This window comes from Trichomycterus rosablanca, chromosome 2 (assembly GCF_030014385.1).
Source record: "Trichomycterus rosablanca isolate fTriRos1 chromosome 2, fTriRos1.hap1, whole genome shotgun sequence".
Taxonomy (NCBI): Eukaryota; Metazoa; Chordata; class Actinopteri; order Siluriformes; family Trichomycteridae; genus Trichomycterus; species Trichomycterus rosablanca.
Window position 1 is genome coordinate 9,514,658 of NC_085989.1, and position 20,196 is coordinate 9,534,853.

General features: G+C 40.3%; 1 protein-coding gene across 1 annotated transcript; it reads right to left on the minus strand.

The window, feature by feature from the left end:
• Positions 1-443: 443 nt before the first annotated feature.
• Positions 444-16,719, minus strand: rnf115b (ring finger protein 115b). Its single transcript, XM_062990071.1, has 9 exons — positions 15,661-16,719; positions 13,895-13,953; positions 10,521-10,593; positions 10,182-10,420; positions 6,877-6,945; positions 5,147-5,219; positions 4,930-5,023; positions 3,348-3,463; positions 444-965 (listed from the first exon to the last, which is right to left on the minus strand). Exons 1-9 carry the CDS (start codon positions 15,742-15,744, stop codon positions 852-854), a joined length of 921 nt encoding a protein of 306 aa, XP_062846141.1. The 5' UTR covers positions 15,745-16,719; the 3' UTR covers positions 444-851.
• Positions 16,720-20,196: the final 3,477 nt, after the last annotated feature.

Sequence of the window (20,196 nt, forward strand, 5' to 3'; positions counted from 1 at the left end):
TTTAACACAGTTTGGTGATTTTCCTGCTCTGTTATACCCACTTAGCCTGGAATTTACCTTGCCCGTTGAATCGGGTGTGTCTGAACAGGCAAATCGCCAAACTAGATTGCTAGATTCTGGCCCTTCAGTCCCCAACTTATTCTCCCCTGGTTTACCTACAACAGTGTAAATGTGTAAACTATTTAATACGAGCAGTAGGTCACCATATATCTTTTCAATTTTGAAACATTTACTTTTACAAGTGATAGGGCAAATATGGTCCTGAAATAATGTCCCCCAAAACTATGATCTTTCACATCAAAGCACACTTACTAATCTACAGGAAAATTTTGCACACAATTGCATTTTAATTCAATAATAATCTGCAAAATAACCCATGAAGCAAGAATAGATGTTAACCATCTCAAACTAACTTTTTTTATAAGAACTCACTTAAGAAAAAGTAACTTATGTGCAATTTTTAATGCTTAGATGTGCTTTAGGTAGAATTCAGAGGCGACAAGGTAACCAAACAATGCTGCTGACTTTATAGCACAGAAGTCTGCCATGTTTGTGTTCGAGGAATGCAAGACACCTTGAGGCTTGTCTAAATTCAGACTGACATAACAAGAACGTTGTGTAAACATAAGAAGTTCAGTCTAGACCAGTGTTTTCAGGGCCTGTTTACCCAGACATATGATACGCTTGCACACAGAACTATAAGATATTAAGAAATACTTGTAATTAAGTGTGAGGATCAGCTAAATAAAAGTCTGATAGCTAATTAGTTGAATTTGGTTTGCAGCATAGATGTAAATTGTGAGGAGTTCTTGTTAAAGAAGAGAAAGTATTATGAGGTCTTTTCTGAAATGCTAAGTTTTGGAGGTTTCTCTGGTGACAGAGCCGGCCTCTTCAGCTGGAGTCTGGTTTAGAAGTTTGACATCTTCGCCATGTAGATTTTTCCGACACACAGGACAAGTATCATGCTGTAAACAACAGAAAATAGACATAAATTAAGATAATACACCGATTGGGCATAATGTTATGACCACCTCCTTGTTTCTACACTCACTGTCCATTTTATCAGCTCCACTTACCATATAGAAGCACTTTGTAGTTCCACAATTACTGACTGTAGTCCATCTGTTTCTCTGCATGCTTTGTTAGCCCCCTTTCATGCTGTTCTTCAATGGTCAGGACTCTCCCAGGACCACCACAGAGCAGGTATTATTTGGGTGGTGGATCATTCTCGGCACTGCAGTGACACTGACATGGTGGTGGTGTGTTAGTGTGTGTTGTGCTGGTATGGGTGGATAAGACACAGCAATGCTGATGGAGTTTTTAAATAATAGTCCACCAACCAAAAATATCCAGCCAATAGCGCCCTGTGGGCAGAGTCCTATGACCACTGATGAAGGTCTAGAAGATGACCAACTCAAACAGCAGCAATAGATGAGCGACCGTCTCTGACTTTACATCTACAAGGTGGACCAACTAGGTAGGAGTGTCTAATAGAGTGGACAGTGAGTGGACACAGTATCTAAAAACTCCAGCAGCGCTGTGGTGGCTCTGTGGGGGTCCTGACCATTGAAGAACAGGGTGAAAGCAGGCTAAAAAAGTATGTAGAGAAACAGATGGACTACAGTCAGTAATTGTAGAACTTCAAAGTGCTTCTATATGGTAAGTGGAGCTGATAAAATGGACAGTGAGTGTAGAAACAAGGAGGTGGTCATAATGTTATGGCTGATCAGTGTAAATATATATATATAGATAGAATCTCAGCGGTGCTATTGGTCGGTCAGGTGTCTACACAGACGAGATTGGCTATTTTTGGGAAGGGACAGGGGTCAGCGAGCAGCCTAGCCATTGACAGAGCCAGTAAGATTTGCAGAGCCCAAACAGTTAAGGAGCTGTGTGTCAGAAAGGGCATCCAGGGTTAAAAGTGTGCCAAATCAGGAATGCGGAGCAGAGTGATTCACTGTGGCGATCACTAAATAAGGGAGCAGCCAAAGGAGGGAGCAGTTTTGCTATCTAATACCATTTATTGTTTGTTTTACCATCGCTTTATCCTGTTCAGGGTCGTAGTGGGTACAATTCACTGGGTGAAAGGCAGGAAATACCCTGGACAGGTGGCCAGTCCATCACAGGGCAAACACACACACTCACAATTCAGGGCTTCTTTGATTTATTTTCTTTCTTTATTTTGTAAAAACTGTTGTATAAAAGCAATAGAACACTTGAGGTTGTGTGTTATTGCGAATAACATCACGACTGTGATGATCTACGGCACTGCGTGCCTGCGACCAAATCACAGCCGTGATGTTATTCGCGATAACACACTCCCTCTCGTGTTCTATTGCTTAAATATATATATATATATATATATATATATATATATATATATATATATATATCTATATACAGTATATATATACTGTATATATATATATATATATATATATATATATATATATATACGTATATATATATATCATGTTTATAGTACATTCAATAATATATTTACCTGTATATCTTGTTCATACTCTGTTGATGCATGCTCAATAATCCAGGTACACAAATCCACAAAGTTGAATCAGTTCATCTGGACACAAGTTTGTTGTAGAGATACGTTTCGTCACTCAATCCGAATGACTTCTTCAGTCTGAAGAAGTCATTCGGATTGAGTGACGAAACGTATCTCTACAACAAACTTGTGTCCAGATGAACTGATTCAACTTTGTAGATCTTGTTCATACCACTGCCAATATTCTGTAAATAATGTACAGTATATCGTAGATATTGTACATCCTGCACTTGCTGCTTATTGCACTTCTGGTTAGATGCTAAACTGCATTTCGTTGCCTTGTACTTGTACATGTGTAATGACAATAAAGTTGAATCTAATCTAATCTAAAATTAACCAGTAAACATGAGGCACTTGAATGCTACACAAATGAAAAATGTTAAATCGCTAAACATAAACCTTACATTTTGAATTTCACAGCAAATTGTATATTACATGGAAAAAGGCTCATTTCTTGGTCCGTGGCGTTAGGTAAGATAAGAGGTTAGATATTGCCAATCATGTCTGTGTAGGCCCCTAGGCTATTGTAAAGGGGTTGTCTTACAAGCAAAATATCTGTAAAAACGGGTTTGCTTTAGATATGTAAATGAAGTTCATTTCAATATCCTGTTTGGGAATGCCAGATCAGTTAGAAACATCTTTGGATTGCTTTGTCTGAAAAGCCACCCAAGATTACGACTCTAAAGAGCAATGATGTCAGTGTGTGTTAAACTTCATTCCCTTTAGATATAGAAAAAACTGTTAGCTACTGCTCATGTAAAATGTCTGTTTCATCATCTCTCACCAGCTGTAACCAAGGCACTATGCAGTCAGTGTGAAAACAGTGCAGACAGGGCAGCTGTCGGACCAATTCCCCTGGTGAGTACTCCTCCCTGCACACAGGGCATTCCAAACGCCTTGCTGGAGGACAGATGAACGAATGAAAGAAAAACAGGTCAAGCAGGAATAAGAATATGTGTTTCATTAGAATACATTTCCATTTGAAAGAGAGCTTTAAATGGCACTTAAACAAATAATGCTGAACTTTTTGCCCTTGAATAGCTGTGGTGGATTCGGAAGGTATTCATAATTCAACACTTAAACTCAAGGCGCCCAGGTGGCGCAGCAGGATATTCCGCTAGCACACCAGCTACTTGGTTTGAAACTTAATTTTTCTCTTTCGAATTATTGATTTCATTTAATGAATTACTTCAGCCACACTCATTTACATTTACACCTTTATCCAAAGCGACTAACATACACCAATCAGCCATAACATTAAAACCACCTCCTTGTTTCTACACTCACTGTCCATTTTATCAGCTCCACTTACCATATAGAAGCACTTTGTAGTTCTACAATTACTGACTGTAGTCCATCTGTTTCTCTGCATACCTTTTTAGCCTGCTTTCACCCTGTTCTTCAATGGTCAGGACCCCCACAGGACCACCACAGAGCAGGTATCATTTAGGTGGTGGATCGTTCTCAGCACTGCAGTGACACTGACATGGTGGTGGTGTGTTAGTGTGTAGTGTGTTGTGCCGGTATGAGTGGATCAGACACAGCAGCGCTGCTGGAGTTTTTAAATACCGTGTCCACTCACTGTCCACTCTATTAGACACTCCTACCTAGTTGGTCCACCTTGTAGATGTAAAGTCAGAGACGATCGCTCATCAATTGCTGCTGTTTGAGTTTATTTCAGGGGCACATTAGTGGCAACCTTTCAATCAGTAGTTAGGTAACTTAGCCTCTGACCTACCATATATGAACAAGATTACAGACCTTAGCATTTTGCTATGTTAATATATTTATTTTATGGTATTTACAGACAGTCAGGGATTTTCATATACAGGGTTGGATCCCCCCACTGTTGCCACGGGACCAGTTTCATCTTCTAGGTCATCTTCTAGACCTTCATCAGTGGTCACAGGACGCTGCCCATGGGGCGCTGTTGGCTGGATATATTTTTGGTTGGTGGACTATTCTCAGTCCAGCAGTGACAGTGAGGTGTTTAAAAACTCCATCAGCGCTGCTGTGTCTGATCCACTCATACCAGCACAACACACACTAACACACCACCACCATGTCAGTGTCACTGCAGTGCTGAGAATGATCCACCACCCAAAAAACTACTCTGTAGTGGTCCTGGAGAGTCCTGACCATTGTTCCTGTTTTTGTTTTCATTTGTGTTTTCATTATTTGTATCATCCTTTACCACCTCTTCAAACCAACTGTGCATTGTTGTGTGCCAAAAAAATGCTGGAAAATCCCTTATGGTGAGGCATCTAGAAATGTGTGTGTGGGACTTTTTTTTTCCCACAGTATCACAGTAACAGATGAAGGATGGTGGTATGTGTGTGATGACTCAGAGAATGATGGGAACTTACCGGTTTGCTCTGAGGAGACGTGGATGGTAGGAAGGGATGAGATCATTTCTTTCTCAGCAGGTGGGGGACCAGCATTCTCCAACTGACCCAGCAACTGAGGGGTAGAAAGATGACAGAGCAAGAGAGAATATATTCCATAATTCATGCAATTTCTGTCTTTTAAAAGCAAAAAATCAATTGCAGAGTGGACAGCTTGGTCAGTAATGACACCACCTACCTGTGTGATGACTGCATCGTACCCTCCCTGTCCCCAGGCATAATCTCCCGGGTTTGAGTGCAACATTCCAGACCTGGGAAGCAAGATCGCATTTATATATATATATATATATATATATATATACTGTGAGAAAAAAAGGGACCTTTGTACCTTTGCCTATAACTTTGGCAAATGTTGATTAAATTTCAAAATTCTATTATGACTCCAACATTGTAACTTGCAATTACAAACACAGATAATTGATTTTGAATTTGGTCAAAAACTGATATCTTACAGTTTACAGTTAAATTTGTATCATTAATATGTCAACTTTTTTTTTTTTGCATTTGTCCCCAATTTCCCTCCCAATCTAATCGTATCCAAATACTCCATTGCATTACGCTCCCTCTCTACTGATGTTGCTCTCCGCCCTGGTTGTGAAGAGCCGAGACAAACGCACGCCCATTTCGACATGTGAGCAGTAGCCGACTGCATCTTTTCACCTGCACGAGGCGAGATCATATGCGGATCAGCTTTGTGTACCATAAAGAGAGCCATACCCTGATCAACACATTATCCTTCGCCTATGTGCACGCGCAATCAATCAGCCAGCAGAGGTCAGAATTGCATTAGTTATGAGGTTTCATCCGGGACCCGCCCTGAATGAACAACAAGCCAATCGTTGTCCATGTAGGCGCTCAGCCTGCCGGATGGCAGAGCTGAGTTTTGAACCGACAAGCGCATAAACGTCAATATAATAATCACTTCATTGCAAATATAATTTTAAACGCAACAATTTTGACAAGTGATTAACATTTGTCAAAGTTTTGACAGTGTATGTATGTATATACATCAATCAGCCATAACATTAAAACCACCTTGTTTCTACGCATTGTCGATTTTATCAACTCCACTTACCATATAGAAGCACTTTGTAGTTCTACAATTACTGACTGTAGTCCATCTGTTTCTCTACATACTTTTTTAACCTGCTATTACTATGTTCTTCAATGGTCAGGACCCCCAAAGGACCCCCACAGAGCAGGTATTATTTAGGTGGTGGATGATTCTCAGCACTGCAGTGACACTGACATGGTGGTGGTGTGTTAGTGTGTGTTGTGCTGGTATGAGTGGATCACACACAGCAATGCTGCTGGAGTTTTTAAATACCGTGTCCACTCACTGTCCACTCTATTAGACACTCCTACCTAGTTGGTCCACCTTGTAAACGTAAAGTCACTAAAGACGATCGCTCATCTATTGCTGCTGTTTGAGTTGGTCTTCTAGACCATCATCAGTGGTCACAGGACGCTGCCCACGGGGCGCTGTTGGCTGGATATTTTTGGTTGGTGGACTATTCTCAGTCCAGCGGTGACAGTGAGGTGTTTAAAAACTCTATAAGCATTGCTGTGTCTTATCCACTCATACCAGCACAACACACACTAACACACCACCACCATGTCAGTGTCACTGCAGTGCTGAGAATGATCCACCACCTAAATAATACCTGCTCTGTGTTGGTCCTGTGGGGGTCCTGACCATTGAAGAACAGCATGAAAGGGGGCTAACAAAGCATGCAGAGAAACAGATGGACTACAGTCAGTAATTGTAGAACTACAAAGTGCTTCTATATGGTAAGTGGAGCTGATAAAATGGACAGTGAGTGTAGAAACAAGGAGGTGGTTTTAATGTTATAGCTGATCGGTGTATAAAGCACAAGCAAATTATGGTCACAAAAAATAACCACCTACCATGATGACAGCTGGGATCTCGCACTACCAGAGTTGGAGAATAGGCCAGTCAAGAACTCCTGGACGATCCTTAAAAAAATTCAGACAAGTGTTTCCAACAGTCTTCCTGATTTGTTTCAGCCATACCTAACCCCTCACGGCACTGGTTATATACAGTAATTCAGTTTGAAACTGGTCCCGTGCAAAAAGGTGGCAGCAGTGGGGGGATCTAACCCTGTATATGAAAATCCCTGACTGTCTGTAAATACCATAAAATAAATATATTAACATAGCAAAATGCTAAGGTCTGTAATCTTGTTCATATATGGTAGGTCAGAGGCTAAGTTACTTAACTACTGATTGAAAGGTTGCCACTAATGTGCCCCTGAAATAAACCCTTAATTCTTACTTGCTTACATCGTATTCAGTCACAATTGTAAGTTGCTTTGCTTAACGGCATCTGCTAAATACCATGAATGCTACCCCCCCTCCCCAAAATCACCCAGACACAGCCAATAATGTTCGTATGAAAATGCCAACTGACTGATAGCACCGCTGGGGATTCAAACCCTGGATCCCAGCGGTAGAGAGCCAGCACGGTTCATAGAGTGCAGGTTCTGTTTATCTGATTATCTGAACTATAAATATATATAATATAAATATAGCATTCAGCACTGTGTTAGTTATAATGAGCTGTTTGAGGGAAGCTGAACAAATATCAATTTTCGTCTGTGTTCTAGTCTGCTCATGTGAATTAATAATAGCTAAACAAGGTCTTCATCCTGCATGTGACTTTCTCTTTACGTTATTTACGCACTAGTTTCCTGTTCCCTGTTCCTGTAAAGTGCAAGTTCAGCTTCTAGAACTGTCTTTCTGAGTAAACTCGTCTTGTTTTTTGTCTGAGGGTACTTTTATCGTATACTTGTGTCTACAAGTGGTGCTTCTACGATGCTTGTATTCTACAATGTAGAATACTCTACAAACGATGCTACAATGTATTCTTCCTCTAATAAAGCAATCCTAATGACAGCTAATCCATAAAGAAATCCATTAACAATTCCTGTTAGCAGTGTCAATATAATTGATTAGTTGCAGCTTTAGATGTTTTGCTAAAGCTCTAAGTGAAACACTGTACATTGTAAGTGATCTAATCAAGGTAATTAAGGGATCAGAGAGAAGAAAAGGCAAACAAAGGTCTGCTTATTTAGTCTATAGAGTTTAGCATGCTTTCTGTACACTCAGAGCACTAAAAAGGCCTGATATAAGCCTGGAAAGCTGCTAGACAAACTGCTGGCTATTCTGGAGATGTAGAGGCTTAGCGGTGAATAAAAAGCGAAAAGGAATCTTGACATACGGTTAAGCCTGATGCTTTTAATCTACGAAACTGTTAGCTGTTTATTGAACAGAGGGCAGCATAGCAAGCAGCCAGTAATAACAGGTGAAAACACACATTATGTAAAACTGCACCATATGTGATGCCTCATTGTAAACACTAACACGCAACCTGCTCAACCGAACCTATTCACACTTTACTGCCCATCTGTACTCATTTTAATAGAGTGATTTGTATGGCCAGCCTTCCCTCAGCCAAGCACTTATCTGACCTTCGGAAACCCATTTGGCGTGCAGGCGTTATACAGGCTTTAAAACTTATCACTTGAAAAAGAACAGCTCTTTAAGAATGCTGATACTGAACTGAAATACAGTGGGGAAAAACGTCACGGCTGTACTGATTGCCGTGTTCAAGCTACTGAATAAAAAGGACGAGATTTATGTTAGAAACTCTTCATTTTGTAATCCGTCAGTCTCAACGGTGGCTCAAACATTTAATGTTCTGAGTTTAAAGTCACTGGAGAATCAAAACTATAAATGCCAGCATTATCAAGGTCCTACTGTTTAATAGCACAGCATGGATCATAATTAGGGCCCAACTAAATTCATGGGAAAATGTACTCCATTTCACGGACCTCGGTTTTCAAAAATCGCAGATTTCACGGTAGTCATTAAATAACACTCATAAATTGAATCATAGAATAAATGCGACGGTGCAAGACTCATCTTTGACCATGTTTCGACACGCCCTCCTCAGAATTGATTGGGAGTTTTTAGCTGCTTTAAATTTTGACATCTTGCACATTTTGACTAATCGATTGCTAACTAAATTGCCATAGGATTGCTAAGACCACCTCATAGTGCAAATTAACCAGTAAACGTGAGGCACTACGTGAATGATATGTGAATAAAAAATGTTAAATCGCAGAACACAAACCCTCAATTTTACATTTCACTGCAAATTGCTTATTACATGGGAAACGGCAATTTTCACCGCTATGAATTAGGTAGGGCCTTAATCATAACCCTTCACTGCTTCAATTCCTAGATTATAAAAGGTATGATGCATATTGCTGTCAACAATCAAAGCTAAATGCACCGAGTAATTTTTAGACATAGTTTGGCCGCATTCGGTTTGAAAAACTCCTCGTGTAACATATCAAACATCTGTATGAGGCTACACATGTATTTTACCAGATAAAAATCTTTGATGGGATGTGAAGAAGGCTAATAAAGAAGGCAACATCCAAGCCAAATAATATTAGTGAATTTTTAGTCATTAAAAGTAGTATTTTGGATTAAAACTGGAGCAACCACTTGTTATATTAGTCATGTTGAACCATTTAAATTGTTCTTTTTTGATTGGTTTTATTGCAAACAGCTGAAAGTCTGTACATTTCACTAATAAACCTTATTTGCAATGGAAGGTGGCTGATTGTGATGATTATGTATAGCGTTCTCATTTTACAATATTGAAGTTCTCAGTTCAGCTTTAGTCAGCTTTCGGTCTCAGCTATAGTAGGAGGATACTTCAGAGTTTCTGCACTTTTTAAACTCTATTTATTAAGAATTTCAAAAACAAATTACATCACTTTTCTACAGTCACCTTCCTTTGCGATGTCATACCATTTTAATGCCATCAGCAAAAATGTTTTTAGTTGAGCGTGTAGCCACTGATGCAGTGCTGCTTTTACATCATCATCACATGAAAATCTTCCTTCTCTTAAAGCTTCTTTGAGCGTCCAAAAAAGTGGAAATCAGATGGTGCTAAATCTGGACTATAAGCTCTCTCGGTCTCTCAGACACAACCAATTACTACTCATCGTTTCCAACCAAAATATAAAAGTGCTGAAACTTTTTGAAGATCCCTCATACATTAAACACTAAAACCAGATCCAATGTGAGCGCAGATGTTGACAGACTTGCATCGAACCTAATCACCTTCACACATCTAGTACTAAAACTTAATCGAATGCATATTTAAATGTACAAACCCCTCCACCGCTGGTCCTTGGTCTGTCTCTGGGTGTGTCTGTAGATCGGGCTGTGAAGGAATCCTCTGAACATTTGAGGACTCCGAACAATCTCCTGGAGAAACTCTAGACCGTAATGCATCTGGTGGAGGATCAGAAAGCGCCGTGGGAAGAGTAGAGCTGCTGGTGAGAGATTTGGAGTTGGAGGCGATGGGGTTGGAGAGCAGGGCGGAACGTTCCAGGAAGAGCAGCTGCCATAACTAACGAAGATTCATGATTAGAAGTAGTTTCAACAATTTTAGGTGTGTTATTGAGTTTAAATCACTAAACCATGTAGGTGTTGGAAGTTACAAGTGTTACCTCAGCAAAGTGAGAAGCCATGCCATCACTGGCCAACACCTCGTCACTTGCAGTGTCCTCAATCTGTAGAAGACTGAAGATCAAAGACTAAAGATCAAAGACTAAAGATCTGTTTCATGCAGTTATTTGTATTACTTTGCTCCATTTCATGTTACATGTATTATAGCCATAAACATTTAGTTTATATACTGTTCGGGAACCCCTGGCCAAATTCTGTCATTTGTAAATCACACTAGCCACTTCGAACGCTGCATCTTGGCAGTGCTATTGGCTGGCGGGCACCTACACTGACATGATTGGCTAGGTATAGGTGGGGGGATATAGTCGAACAGCCTAGCCATTCGGAGGTGCACTTGTCAGTGCATTCTGAGTGCTGGTCCCAAGCCCTGATAAAAATAAAGAGGGTTGCGTCAGAAAGGGCATTCAGCACGGTGGCTTGGTGTGTAGCACTGTTGCCTCACAGCAAGACGGTCCTGGGTTTGATTCCCAAGTAGAGTGGTCCGAGTCCTTACTGTATGGAGTTGCATGTTTTCCCTGTGTCTGTGTGGGTTTCCTCCGGGTGCTCTGGTTTTCTCCCACAGTCCAAAGACATGCAGTCGAGGTTTATTGGAGACACCAAGGTCTCCCGTTTCTAAATGAATTCTTGTGCAATTCGTTTCAGGCGTGAAATGAATCAAACACAACATAATGTCACATGATGCCAGTGAGTGCAAAGGAAACAATTATTATTATAAAGGTAAATGTCATGTCATGTCATCACCATGTCATACATGCGACAAACATAATTTATTTTACTTATTTTGGTTCAGTTGTAAATATTTAAGTGTGAATGCTAAGCAAACCAGAACTAAAATGTAACATTGTCTCATTTTCTTGGTTGGTCCGGACCAAAGGAACCGAACTACAAGTATAAACACAATTAATTAACTTGCCTAATTGACTTGTTAGAGCTGAAACGAGGACTGCTGAAAATTCCAAAGCATACCATATTATCTGGCTCTTTAAGCCTTGTGCTAACGCCGAAAAACCAAAGGCTCTTTTAAACATCTGTCTAAAAACGAAGCTAATTGATGCCTACAAAGCAGGGAAAGGCTATAAAATGATGTATACAGCAGAAAACTGTGGAGATCAAAGCAAGATCTGAAGCACTCTAAAATTTCTCTGATGAAACTGTTTGGATGCTGGCCAGAAAGACAAAGCAAAACCCCTATGTAAAAGCAAAGGACCCGGACCCAGGAAGGCTTCGCTCACACAGGAATACTTACACAAACATGAGCTGGTTGGAAGTGTTAAAAGACGGAAACCTTGACTATGACGTCACCACAGAAGCCAACATCTGAAGTGTACAGAAATAAAATGATCTGGCCACTATTGGCTAAGGGAATGTCAGCGGCACAGGCAGACATCCCAAGTCTCCCGGAAGTTCCGGGAGTCTCCCGCATATACATAGCGGCTCCCTGATGCCCGCAAGTCAGATAAAATCTCCCGGAATCTAGAACGAGCGGCCAAGAGCGACACAAATGCGCACGCAGACGACACAGACTTTGAAATCCGTTATCTGATATACAATCTAGCGCACTGTGTAGGGAACATAAATCAATTGTCCAATATACTGTCTAGTGCACTATGTAGGGAACATAAATCCGTTATCTGATATACAATTTAGTGCACTATGTAGGGAACATAATTAACTATGTAATACACTATCTAGTGCACTATGTAAGGAACACAAATCATCATCTAGTTATACTTTCTAGTGCACTATGTAGTGAACATGAATGTGTTATCTAATACACTATCTAGTGCACTATGTAAGGAACATAAATCCGTGATCTGATATACAATCTAGTGCACTGTGTAGGGAACAAACCAATTGTCTAATTCACTATCTAGTGCACTACATAGGGAACATAAATTCATATCTAAACTACTATCTAGTGCACTATGTAGGGAACATAAATCCGTTATCTGATATACAGTACAATCTAGTGCACTGTGTAGGGAACAAACCAATTGTCTAATTCACTATCTAGTGCACTACGTAGGGAACATAAATTCATATCTAAAATACTATCTAGTGCACTATGTAGGGAACCTAAATCTGTTAACTAATACGCTACCTAAAGCATTATGTAAGAAACATAAGTCTATTATCTAGTACACTGTCTAGTGCACTAAGTAAGGAACATACAGTCTTTTCTAATATACAATCTAGTGCACTATGTAGGGAACATAAATCTATTATCTTTCACACTATCTAGTGCACTATGTAGTACACATTAATGTGTTTGTGACGCGAACAGTTAGCTTAGTAGCTCAGTTAGCAGCTCCTAAAAGTTCTGTTATCACCCATATCCTTTGGTGTGTGCGAGAGGTTTTTTAGCTTTTTTTTTTTTTTTTTTTGGGCTTGGGGGGTCGGGGTTGAGGTCCGGGGGTACCTCCCTGAAATGAGTTTTTGCAACTTGGGATGTCTGCACAGGAGATATTACATGCGTAAACAAAATAATGGATTCCATTAAAGGTGTCTTAGTACTGACTTAGTAGGGTGTCCATACCTTGTTACTTGTCCTTGTCATTTTTTAATTCTATTTTAAAAGCCATAGATTAAAAAGTGACTACACGTGTACATTTGCAAAAACAACATTTTAAAAAATGTATGCAGTGGAGGTTGTGTATTTATTTTCACATCAAAAATCAACAAAATATCTAATTTGAAATCAACTAAATACCTCATTGAAACAAAGGTGCCCAAACGTTTGCATGAAACTGCATATTTAGCTGGACTAAAGGCGCTTACACATGAGAAGCAGCAAAACCGCTTTTGCGCTGGCTGTGACGTTGTTTCCTATGGAGTGCGGCACTTTAGACGCGTCTGGCTCGCAATTTTTTCACTTGCCTGACCTTTTCAAGGCGCCTCCAATAAGACGAACTGTTTGATATGACTCAGTCCATATGAACAACACTAAATGTGAATAAAACTTAATGTGACTTACTGTATTAAAACAATGACCGAGGAATTTCATTAGTGGAGAGAACTTATGACCAGAAATAATTAGAGGTTTAGTGTTTTCACATTAAGCGTTTTAGACTTTTTTTTTTTGGAAAAGCTGATACTTACAATTTCTCAGCACCCCGAGCTATAAAACAAGTTTAAAAGTGAAACATTGCAGTAAATGCAGCTAAGACAAATGCATATTCGTCTCATATACGCACTTTAATGATGTTTTAACACACCGCTCAAGCCAAGCTCTGAGCAAAGTGGTGATTTGTGCAGAGGCTTGCGGTTTTGCTGCTTCTCATGTGATTGCTCCCTAACAAAGACTAATGGCCTTTGATAGACCACTGTAGTATGATATTAATACATATGGACTCACCTGGAGTTTTCTGTTACCTCCTCAATAAAATCAGACTCACAGCTGGGACAAACCAAATCCTGTGTATAGATAGGTAATTTTGAGTAACAAAAGTAACACAAGAACAATATAAAACATACACTTACCAAGCACTTTGTTAGTTGTCAATGTATATAGCACATGCATTTTTTATAAGCTATACCTCTCATAAAGATAAACTTTAGGGGACTAAATTACTAATTGTAGTCGTTATATTGCTCTGATCCCCATTTACCAATCAAAATACAAAGCCAGATAATGCACGGCAATGAGTGTTTCAGGTGCAGCAGTGTTGTTGGGATTTTTAAATACTGTTTTTATGCTTAATGTGTGCTAATGTGTGTTATGAGGTTTGGTTGCAGTATGTAGGTGACCTACACTTGACCAGATTGCCACCATTTTTATAAATTAGGTATATTTCGTTTTGTGTTTGGTATTTTCTTTGAATTTTTTTGTTTATGCACTTTCTCCCCTTTTTCTCCCGACTTTCTCTACTGATGCCAATCCCTGCCCTGATTGAGGAGAGCGAGATTGCCACACACCCCCTCAACACGTATGCAGTACCCGACTGCATCTTTTCACCTGCACGAGGCGAGTTCATATGTGGATCAGCTTTGTGTACGGAGAGACACACTCTGATCAACGCTTTTTCCCCTGGACTCTGTGCAGGCACCATCAATCAGTCAGTCGAGGTCGTAATTCCCTCAGTTACGAGGAGTCCCTATCTGGCTCCCACCCTGTATGAACAACAGCCACTCGTTGTTCATGTAGGCGCCCAGCCCAGAGAAAAATAATAATAATTATATAAACTAATTTTAAGAGGCACATTAACACAAAATGACAATGTACATGAACGCCCCTTTGTGGAGGCTTTTTGTTACACCTTGTAAACCACAGTGGGACCAGATTGCCACCATTGTTATGAATTAAGTAGATTTCGTTTTGTGTTCTGTTTTGATGTATTGTTTGTGTCGCTTGGGTCGCACAAAAAATCATGGACAAAATGTGGGTCGCTTGAAAAAAAAAAAAAACCCTGTTCTGGAGGAGTGGAGGTCAGTAGCAGTGGAGGAGGGAATACAAATCAGTTCATTGGATACGACTAGATTGGGAGGAAAATTTGAGGGGGGTAGGGGGTAAGTGCACTAAAAAGTGCCCTTGCACTCTTTAATACAGTGTAGCATTGGGTTATTTATTAATAAATGGTAAATATCTTTCACCCTCCAGTTTTCGGATGGTCATTTGGAACTGCCTGTGCACGCGCTTTAGTGAACGCGAGCGCGCGGACATAAAAATACACACGCACGGGCTAGGGGGCGTGGTCAGAGTTACACCAGGCGCGTGCTGTTCTTGTGTCCAAACAACCTGCCGCTACAAAAACAACACGGCTGTTATCAAACTAATTTATATATTATTACTTTAACTGCTCATGAGCAACATATTTTACATAATTTACAATATAACACACAAGTCATTTACCTCCTTGTTTCTATCAGCGCTAAATATAGCAATAATGTCATTCCTAAACTTAGAACAGGGAAAACCGGCTGGTCAAGCGAAGCACTAACACGTCACCTAACATGTTCATGTTCTATAGTTTAAAGGAAAGAAATACAAACAGACTACTTGTTTACATGTACATGTATTACATGTACGGGTTTTTACATTACAAAAGTTGTCACAGTGTTAAACCATTCAACTCCATTTAACGTGCGCCATTAAACAAAAACAAACTTAAACATGTAAATTACCGGCAGTTTGGGCTCCACTTTAGCTTTACAGCAGTGACAGAAATAACGGTTTAGCCGAATCTCAGCCGCCTCCGCCATCTTCATTCAGTACCAGCGCTTAATGCCGTCCAAGTGGCAGATACAGTAGCTGTGTCCAAATACTGCCCCCTAACCACTTAGTATACTACCCTACTATCAAGTGTAGGTCACTTTACAAAGCCGGTGTCCAAAAATGACCCTCTAACCACACACTGAAGTAAGCTTCACCTTCACCAAATTACTTCTACTTCACAGGTTCACATTAGCAAATAAAAAAACCGTCAAATGCACATTATGAACACCACAGAAAGTTCTGGATTTGGAGAAAGCTGTGTCCTAATACTGCCCCCTAACTACATAGTTTACTACCCTACTATCAAGTGTAGGTCACTTTACAAAGGCGGTGTCCAAAAACTACCTCCTAACCACACGCCTTCACCAAATTTCTTTAACTTCACGGGGTCACATTACCAAATGAAAACCGTCGAAAGCACATTAGCAACGCCACAGAAAGTTCTGGATTTGGAGGAAGCTGTGTCCTAATACTGCCCCCTAACTACATAGTTTACTGCCCTACTATCAAGTGTAGGTCACTTTACAAAGGCGGTGTCCAAAAATGACCCTCTAACCACACACTGAAGTAAGCTTCACCTTCACCAAATTACTTCTACTTCACAGGTTCACATTAGCAAATAAAAAAACCGTCAAATGCACATTATGAACACCACAGAAAGTTCTGGATTTGGAGAAAGCTGTGTCCTAATACTGCCCCCTAACTACATAGTTTACTACCCTACTATCAAGTGTAGGTCACTTTACAAAGGCGGTGTCCAAAAACTACCTCCTAACCACACGCCTTCACCAAATTTCTTTAACTTCACGGGGTCACATTACCAAATGAAAACCGTCGAAAGCACATTAGCAACGCCACAGAAAGTTCTGGATTTGGAGGAAGCTGTGTCCTAATACTGCCCCCTAACTACATAGTTTACTGCCCTACTATCAAGTGTAGGTCACTTTACAAAGGCGGTGTCCAAAAATGACCCTCTAACCACACACTGAAGTAAGCTTCACCTTCACCAAATTACTTCTACTTCACAGGTTCACATTAGCAAATAAAAAACCGTCAAATGCACATTATGAACACCACAGAAAGTTCTAGATTTGGAGAAAGCTGTGTTCAAATACTGCCCCCTAACTACATAGTTCACTACCCTACTATCAAGTGTAGGTCACTTTACAAAGCCGGTGTCCAATAACTACCCCCCAACCCCCAAAGTATAGTTAGTACTCTACTAAACAGCCTCACATTCACCAAATTCCTTCCACTTCACGGGTACACATTAGCAAACAGAAATGGTCAAAAGCACATTAGGAACGCCACAGAAAGTTCTGGATTTGGAGAAAGCTGTGTCCTAATACTGCCCCCTAACTACATAGTTTACTACCCTACTATCAAGTGTAGGTCACTTTACAAAGGCGGTGTCCAAAAACTACCCCCCAACCACACACTATAGTAAGCCTCACCTTCACCAAATCCCCTGTATTTCACAGGTACACATTAGCAACACCACAGAAAGTTCTGGATTTGGAGGAAGCTGTGGCCTAATACTGCCCCCTAACTACATAGTTCACTACCCTACTATCAAGTGTAGGTCACTTTACAAAGGTGGTGCCCAAAAATGACCCCCTAACCACACACTGTAGTAAGTACTCTACTAAACAGCCTCACCTTCACCAAATTCCTTCTACGTCACGGGTACACATTAGCTAACAGAGACCGTCAAAAGCATATTAGCAATGTCACAGAAAGGTCTGGATTTGGAGATAGCTGTGTCCTAATACTGCCCCCTAACCACATAGTTTACTACCCTACTATGAAGTGTACCTTACAGCCACCTAACCCCATAGTATCCTACCCTACTAAACACTGTAGGTCACCTACAAACAGCTGCCTTACCTCATAGCGAACGATCCTACTAAACACTGTAGGTCACCTACAAACAGCCGCCTAACCTCAAAGTATACTACCCAACTACACACTGTAGGTCACCTATATAATGCCGCCTAACCTCATAGCATACTACCCTACTAAACACTGTAGGTCACCTACACACTGGTAAGATTTTTGAACACCTTATAGATGGGTAGTATGAGGTTAGACAAAATATTTGCACACTACCTCTGTAGGTGACCTACGCTGATTAGCAGGGTAGTATGCTATGAGGTTGGGTGGCACTGTGTAGATGACCTAGACTTTTAGTAGGGTCGTATGCTATGAGGTTACGGAGCAGTATGTAGGTGACCTACACTGTTTAGTAGGGTAGTATGCTATGAGGTTGGGTGGCACTGTGTAGATGACCTACTGTGTTTAGTAGGGTCGTATGCTATGAGGTTAGGTCGCAGTATGTAGGTGACCTACACTGTTTAGTAGGGTCGTATGCTATGAGGTTAGGGAGCAGTATGCAGGTGACTTAGACTTTTAGTTGGGTCATATGCTATGAGGTTAGGCGTTAGTATGTATGTGACCTACACTGTTTAGCAGGGCCAACTTGTAGCAAGATGGTCAACTTGTCTTCTAGGTCACGAATAAAAAAGGCATCAGTTAGTGCTTTGGGATGCACCCATGTCTCTATGGACTCTCCTTTGAGCACAGGGTCAACAGTCATTTAAGAACAAGAAATGGCCTTACCCAAACTGTTGCCACAATGTTGGAAGTATTTATTTTTTGTTTATTTATTTTTTTTGAAAGGGGTTGCATTTTAACTTTAACTTTAATAACTTGAGTAACTTAAGAAGAGTAGTAGATTGAACTTATCAGAAGTAAAGATTTAACAAAAACCACAGCTTTATCATGCAAAAATCTAAAATCTAAGTAAATCTAATCACTCAGTGGCCCAATAGTGGCAACTTGGCAGCATTACAACCATCCCTTCACTACTCCATTACCTAAATTGCAGAGCTAGCGCTGCCCTATAATTTACATTCATTTATTTTATTATAATACATTTGATTTATAGTTTATAATTTATATATGTTTCATTATTTCATGTTCCAAGAAGGATGGAGGTCCTGTTGCGTCCTCTCAATCTTACGTCACTGTAAAATTTAGGGACTTTTTCTTTGCCACTGTTGCCCTCAACCTGCTCATGAAGGGATTTTTGTCCGGTCTGTAAAGCTGCTTTTAGACAATGTCCATTGTAAATAAAGCTACACGCAGGTCAGGTGGCGCAGCAGTAAAACACACACTGAACACCAGAGTTGGGATCTCGAATACATCGTATGGAATCTCAGCTCTGCCTGCCGGCTGGGCGGAGTGACCACATGAACGACGATTGGCCTGTTGTTCAGATAGGGGTGGGATATTAAAAGCCGGATAGGGACTCTCTCATAACTAATGCAATTACGACCTCTGCTGGCTGATTGATGGCGCCTGCACAGAGACGGAAAAAGAGTGCGTTGATCAGGGTGTGTCTCTCCGCACATAGTGCTGATCCGCATTGCACTCGTCAAAGTGTAGGTGACGAAATGCAGACGGCTGCTGAACACGTGTCGGAGGGGGCGTGGGTTAGTTTCGTTCTCCTCAATCAGAGCGGGGATCGGCATTGGTGGAGAGGAAGCATGATGCAATTGGGAAATTGGACACGCTAAAAGGGAGAAAAAGCTATTGAAGTTATTGATCTGCTGAATACTTTAAATGCTATTGAAGTTATGGATAAAAAAATCTATTTTTTAATCATGTAAAGCAGGGAAAAAGTGTCAGTTTAGTTGTAGTGTGTAATGTGGTTTACACTTGATAAAATACAGCTTGTTTTGGAGCAATTGGATGCTATAAAGCTATACAAACAAATATTTCAATCTACTGCCTGGTTATAACACATTATGACTTGTTAAAGCAATTTAAAATAGAAATTATGTGAAACACACGGTCATCTACCTTTATGTAACTACGCCAATAACATGGCTTTAGCATATCCATAACCCACTGATTACAAAACAATGCAAAATCCCACTCACAGAGGCTTATTCATTAATTTTATTAAAACAAATAAACACAAAGAGAAACATGACATTGACATACAGCAAGAATTCCCAACCATGCTCCAACACAGCCACGTTAATTCAAAAAACGCGAGCTAGCCGGCTGATACGTTTGAAGACGTGTGTAAGAGCAGGGCTGTAAATCACTGGCCTACAGCACTAACACACACACAAAAACACTTATTTAGAGATATATTTGGCATGTGCAAAACCGAGGAGGACAGGAGATGTTTAACAGCTAAAAGGCAACATGAATATATTTTCCTACAGATCAGTGAATAATAACCTGAATGATAAATGATGGCAGTTTGCACTGCGCTTAACAATCTGGAACTGTTTTACTCAGACAGCACACTGAAGAAGGCTAAAGCTAGTTAGCATGTGTTAAAGATTGAACTGCTGAAACGTTTTTTAATTCTAAAGCATGATATACACTAATCAGCCATAACATTAAAACCACCTCCTTGTTCTACACTC

Bases quoted from the DNA above. Each gene is read 5' to 3' on its own strand.
- rnf115b (XM_062990071.1), bottom strand. From the start codon at position 15,744: ATGAAGATGGCGGAGGCGGCTGAGATTCGGCTAAACCGTTATTTCTGT. The intron at 10,594-13,894 runs GTGAGTCCATAT...TTTGATCTTCAG, and splicing joins GAGGTAACAGAAAACTCCAG to TCTTCTACAGATTGAGGACA. The intron at 6,946-10,181 runs GTTTGTACATTT...AATTTTTTTAAG, and splicing joins CAAGGACCAGCGGTGGAGGG to GATCGTCCAGGAGTTCTTGA.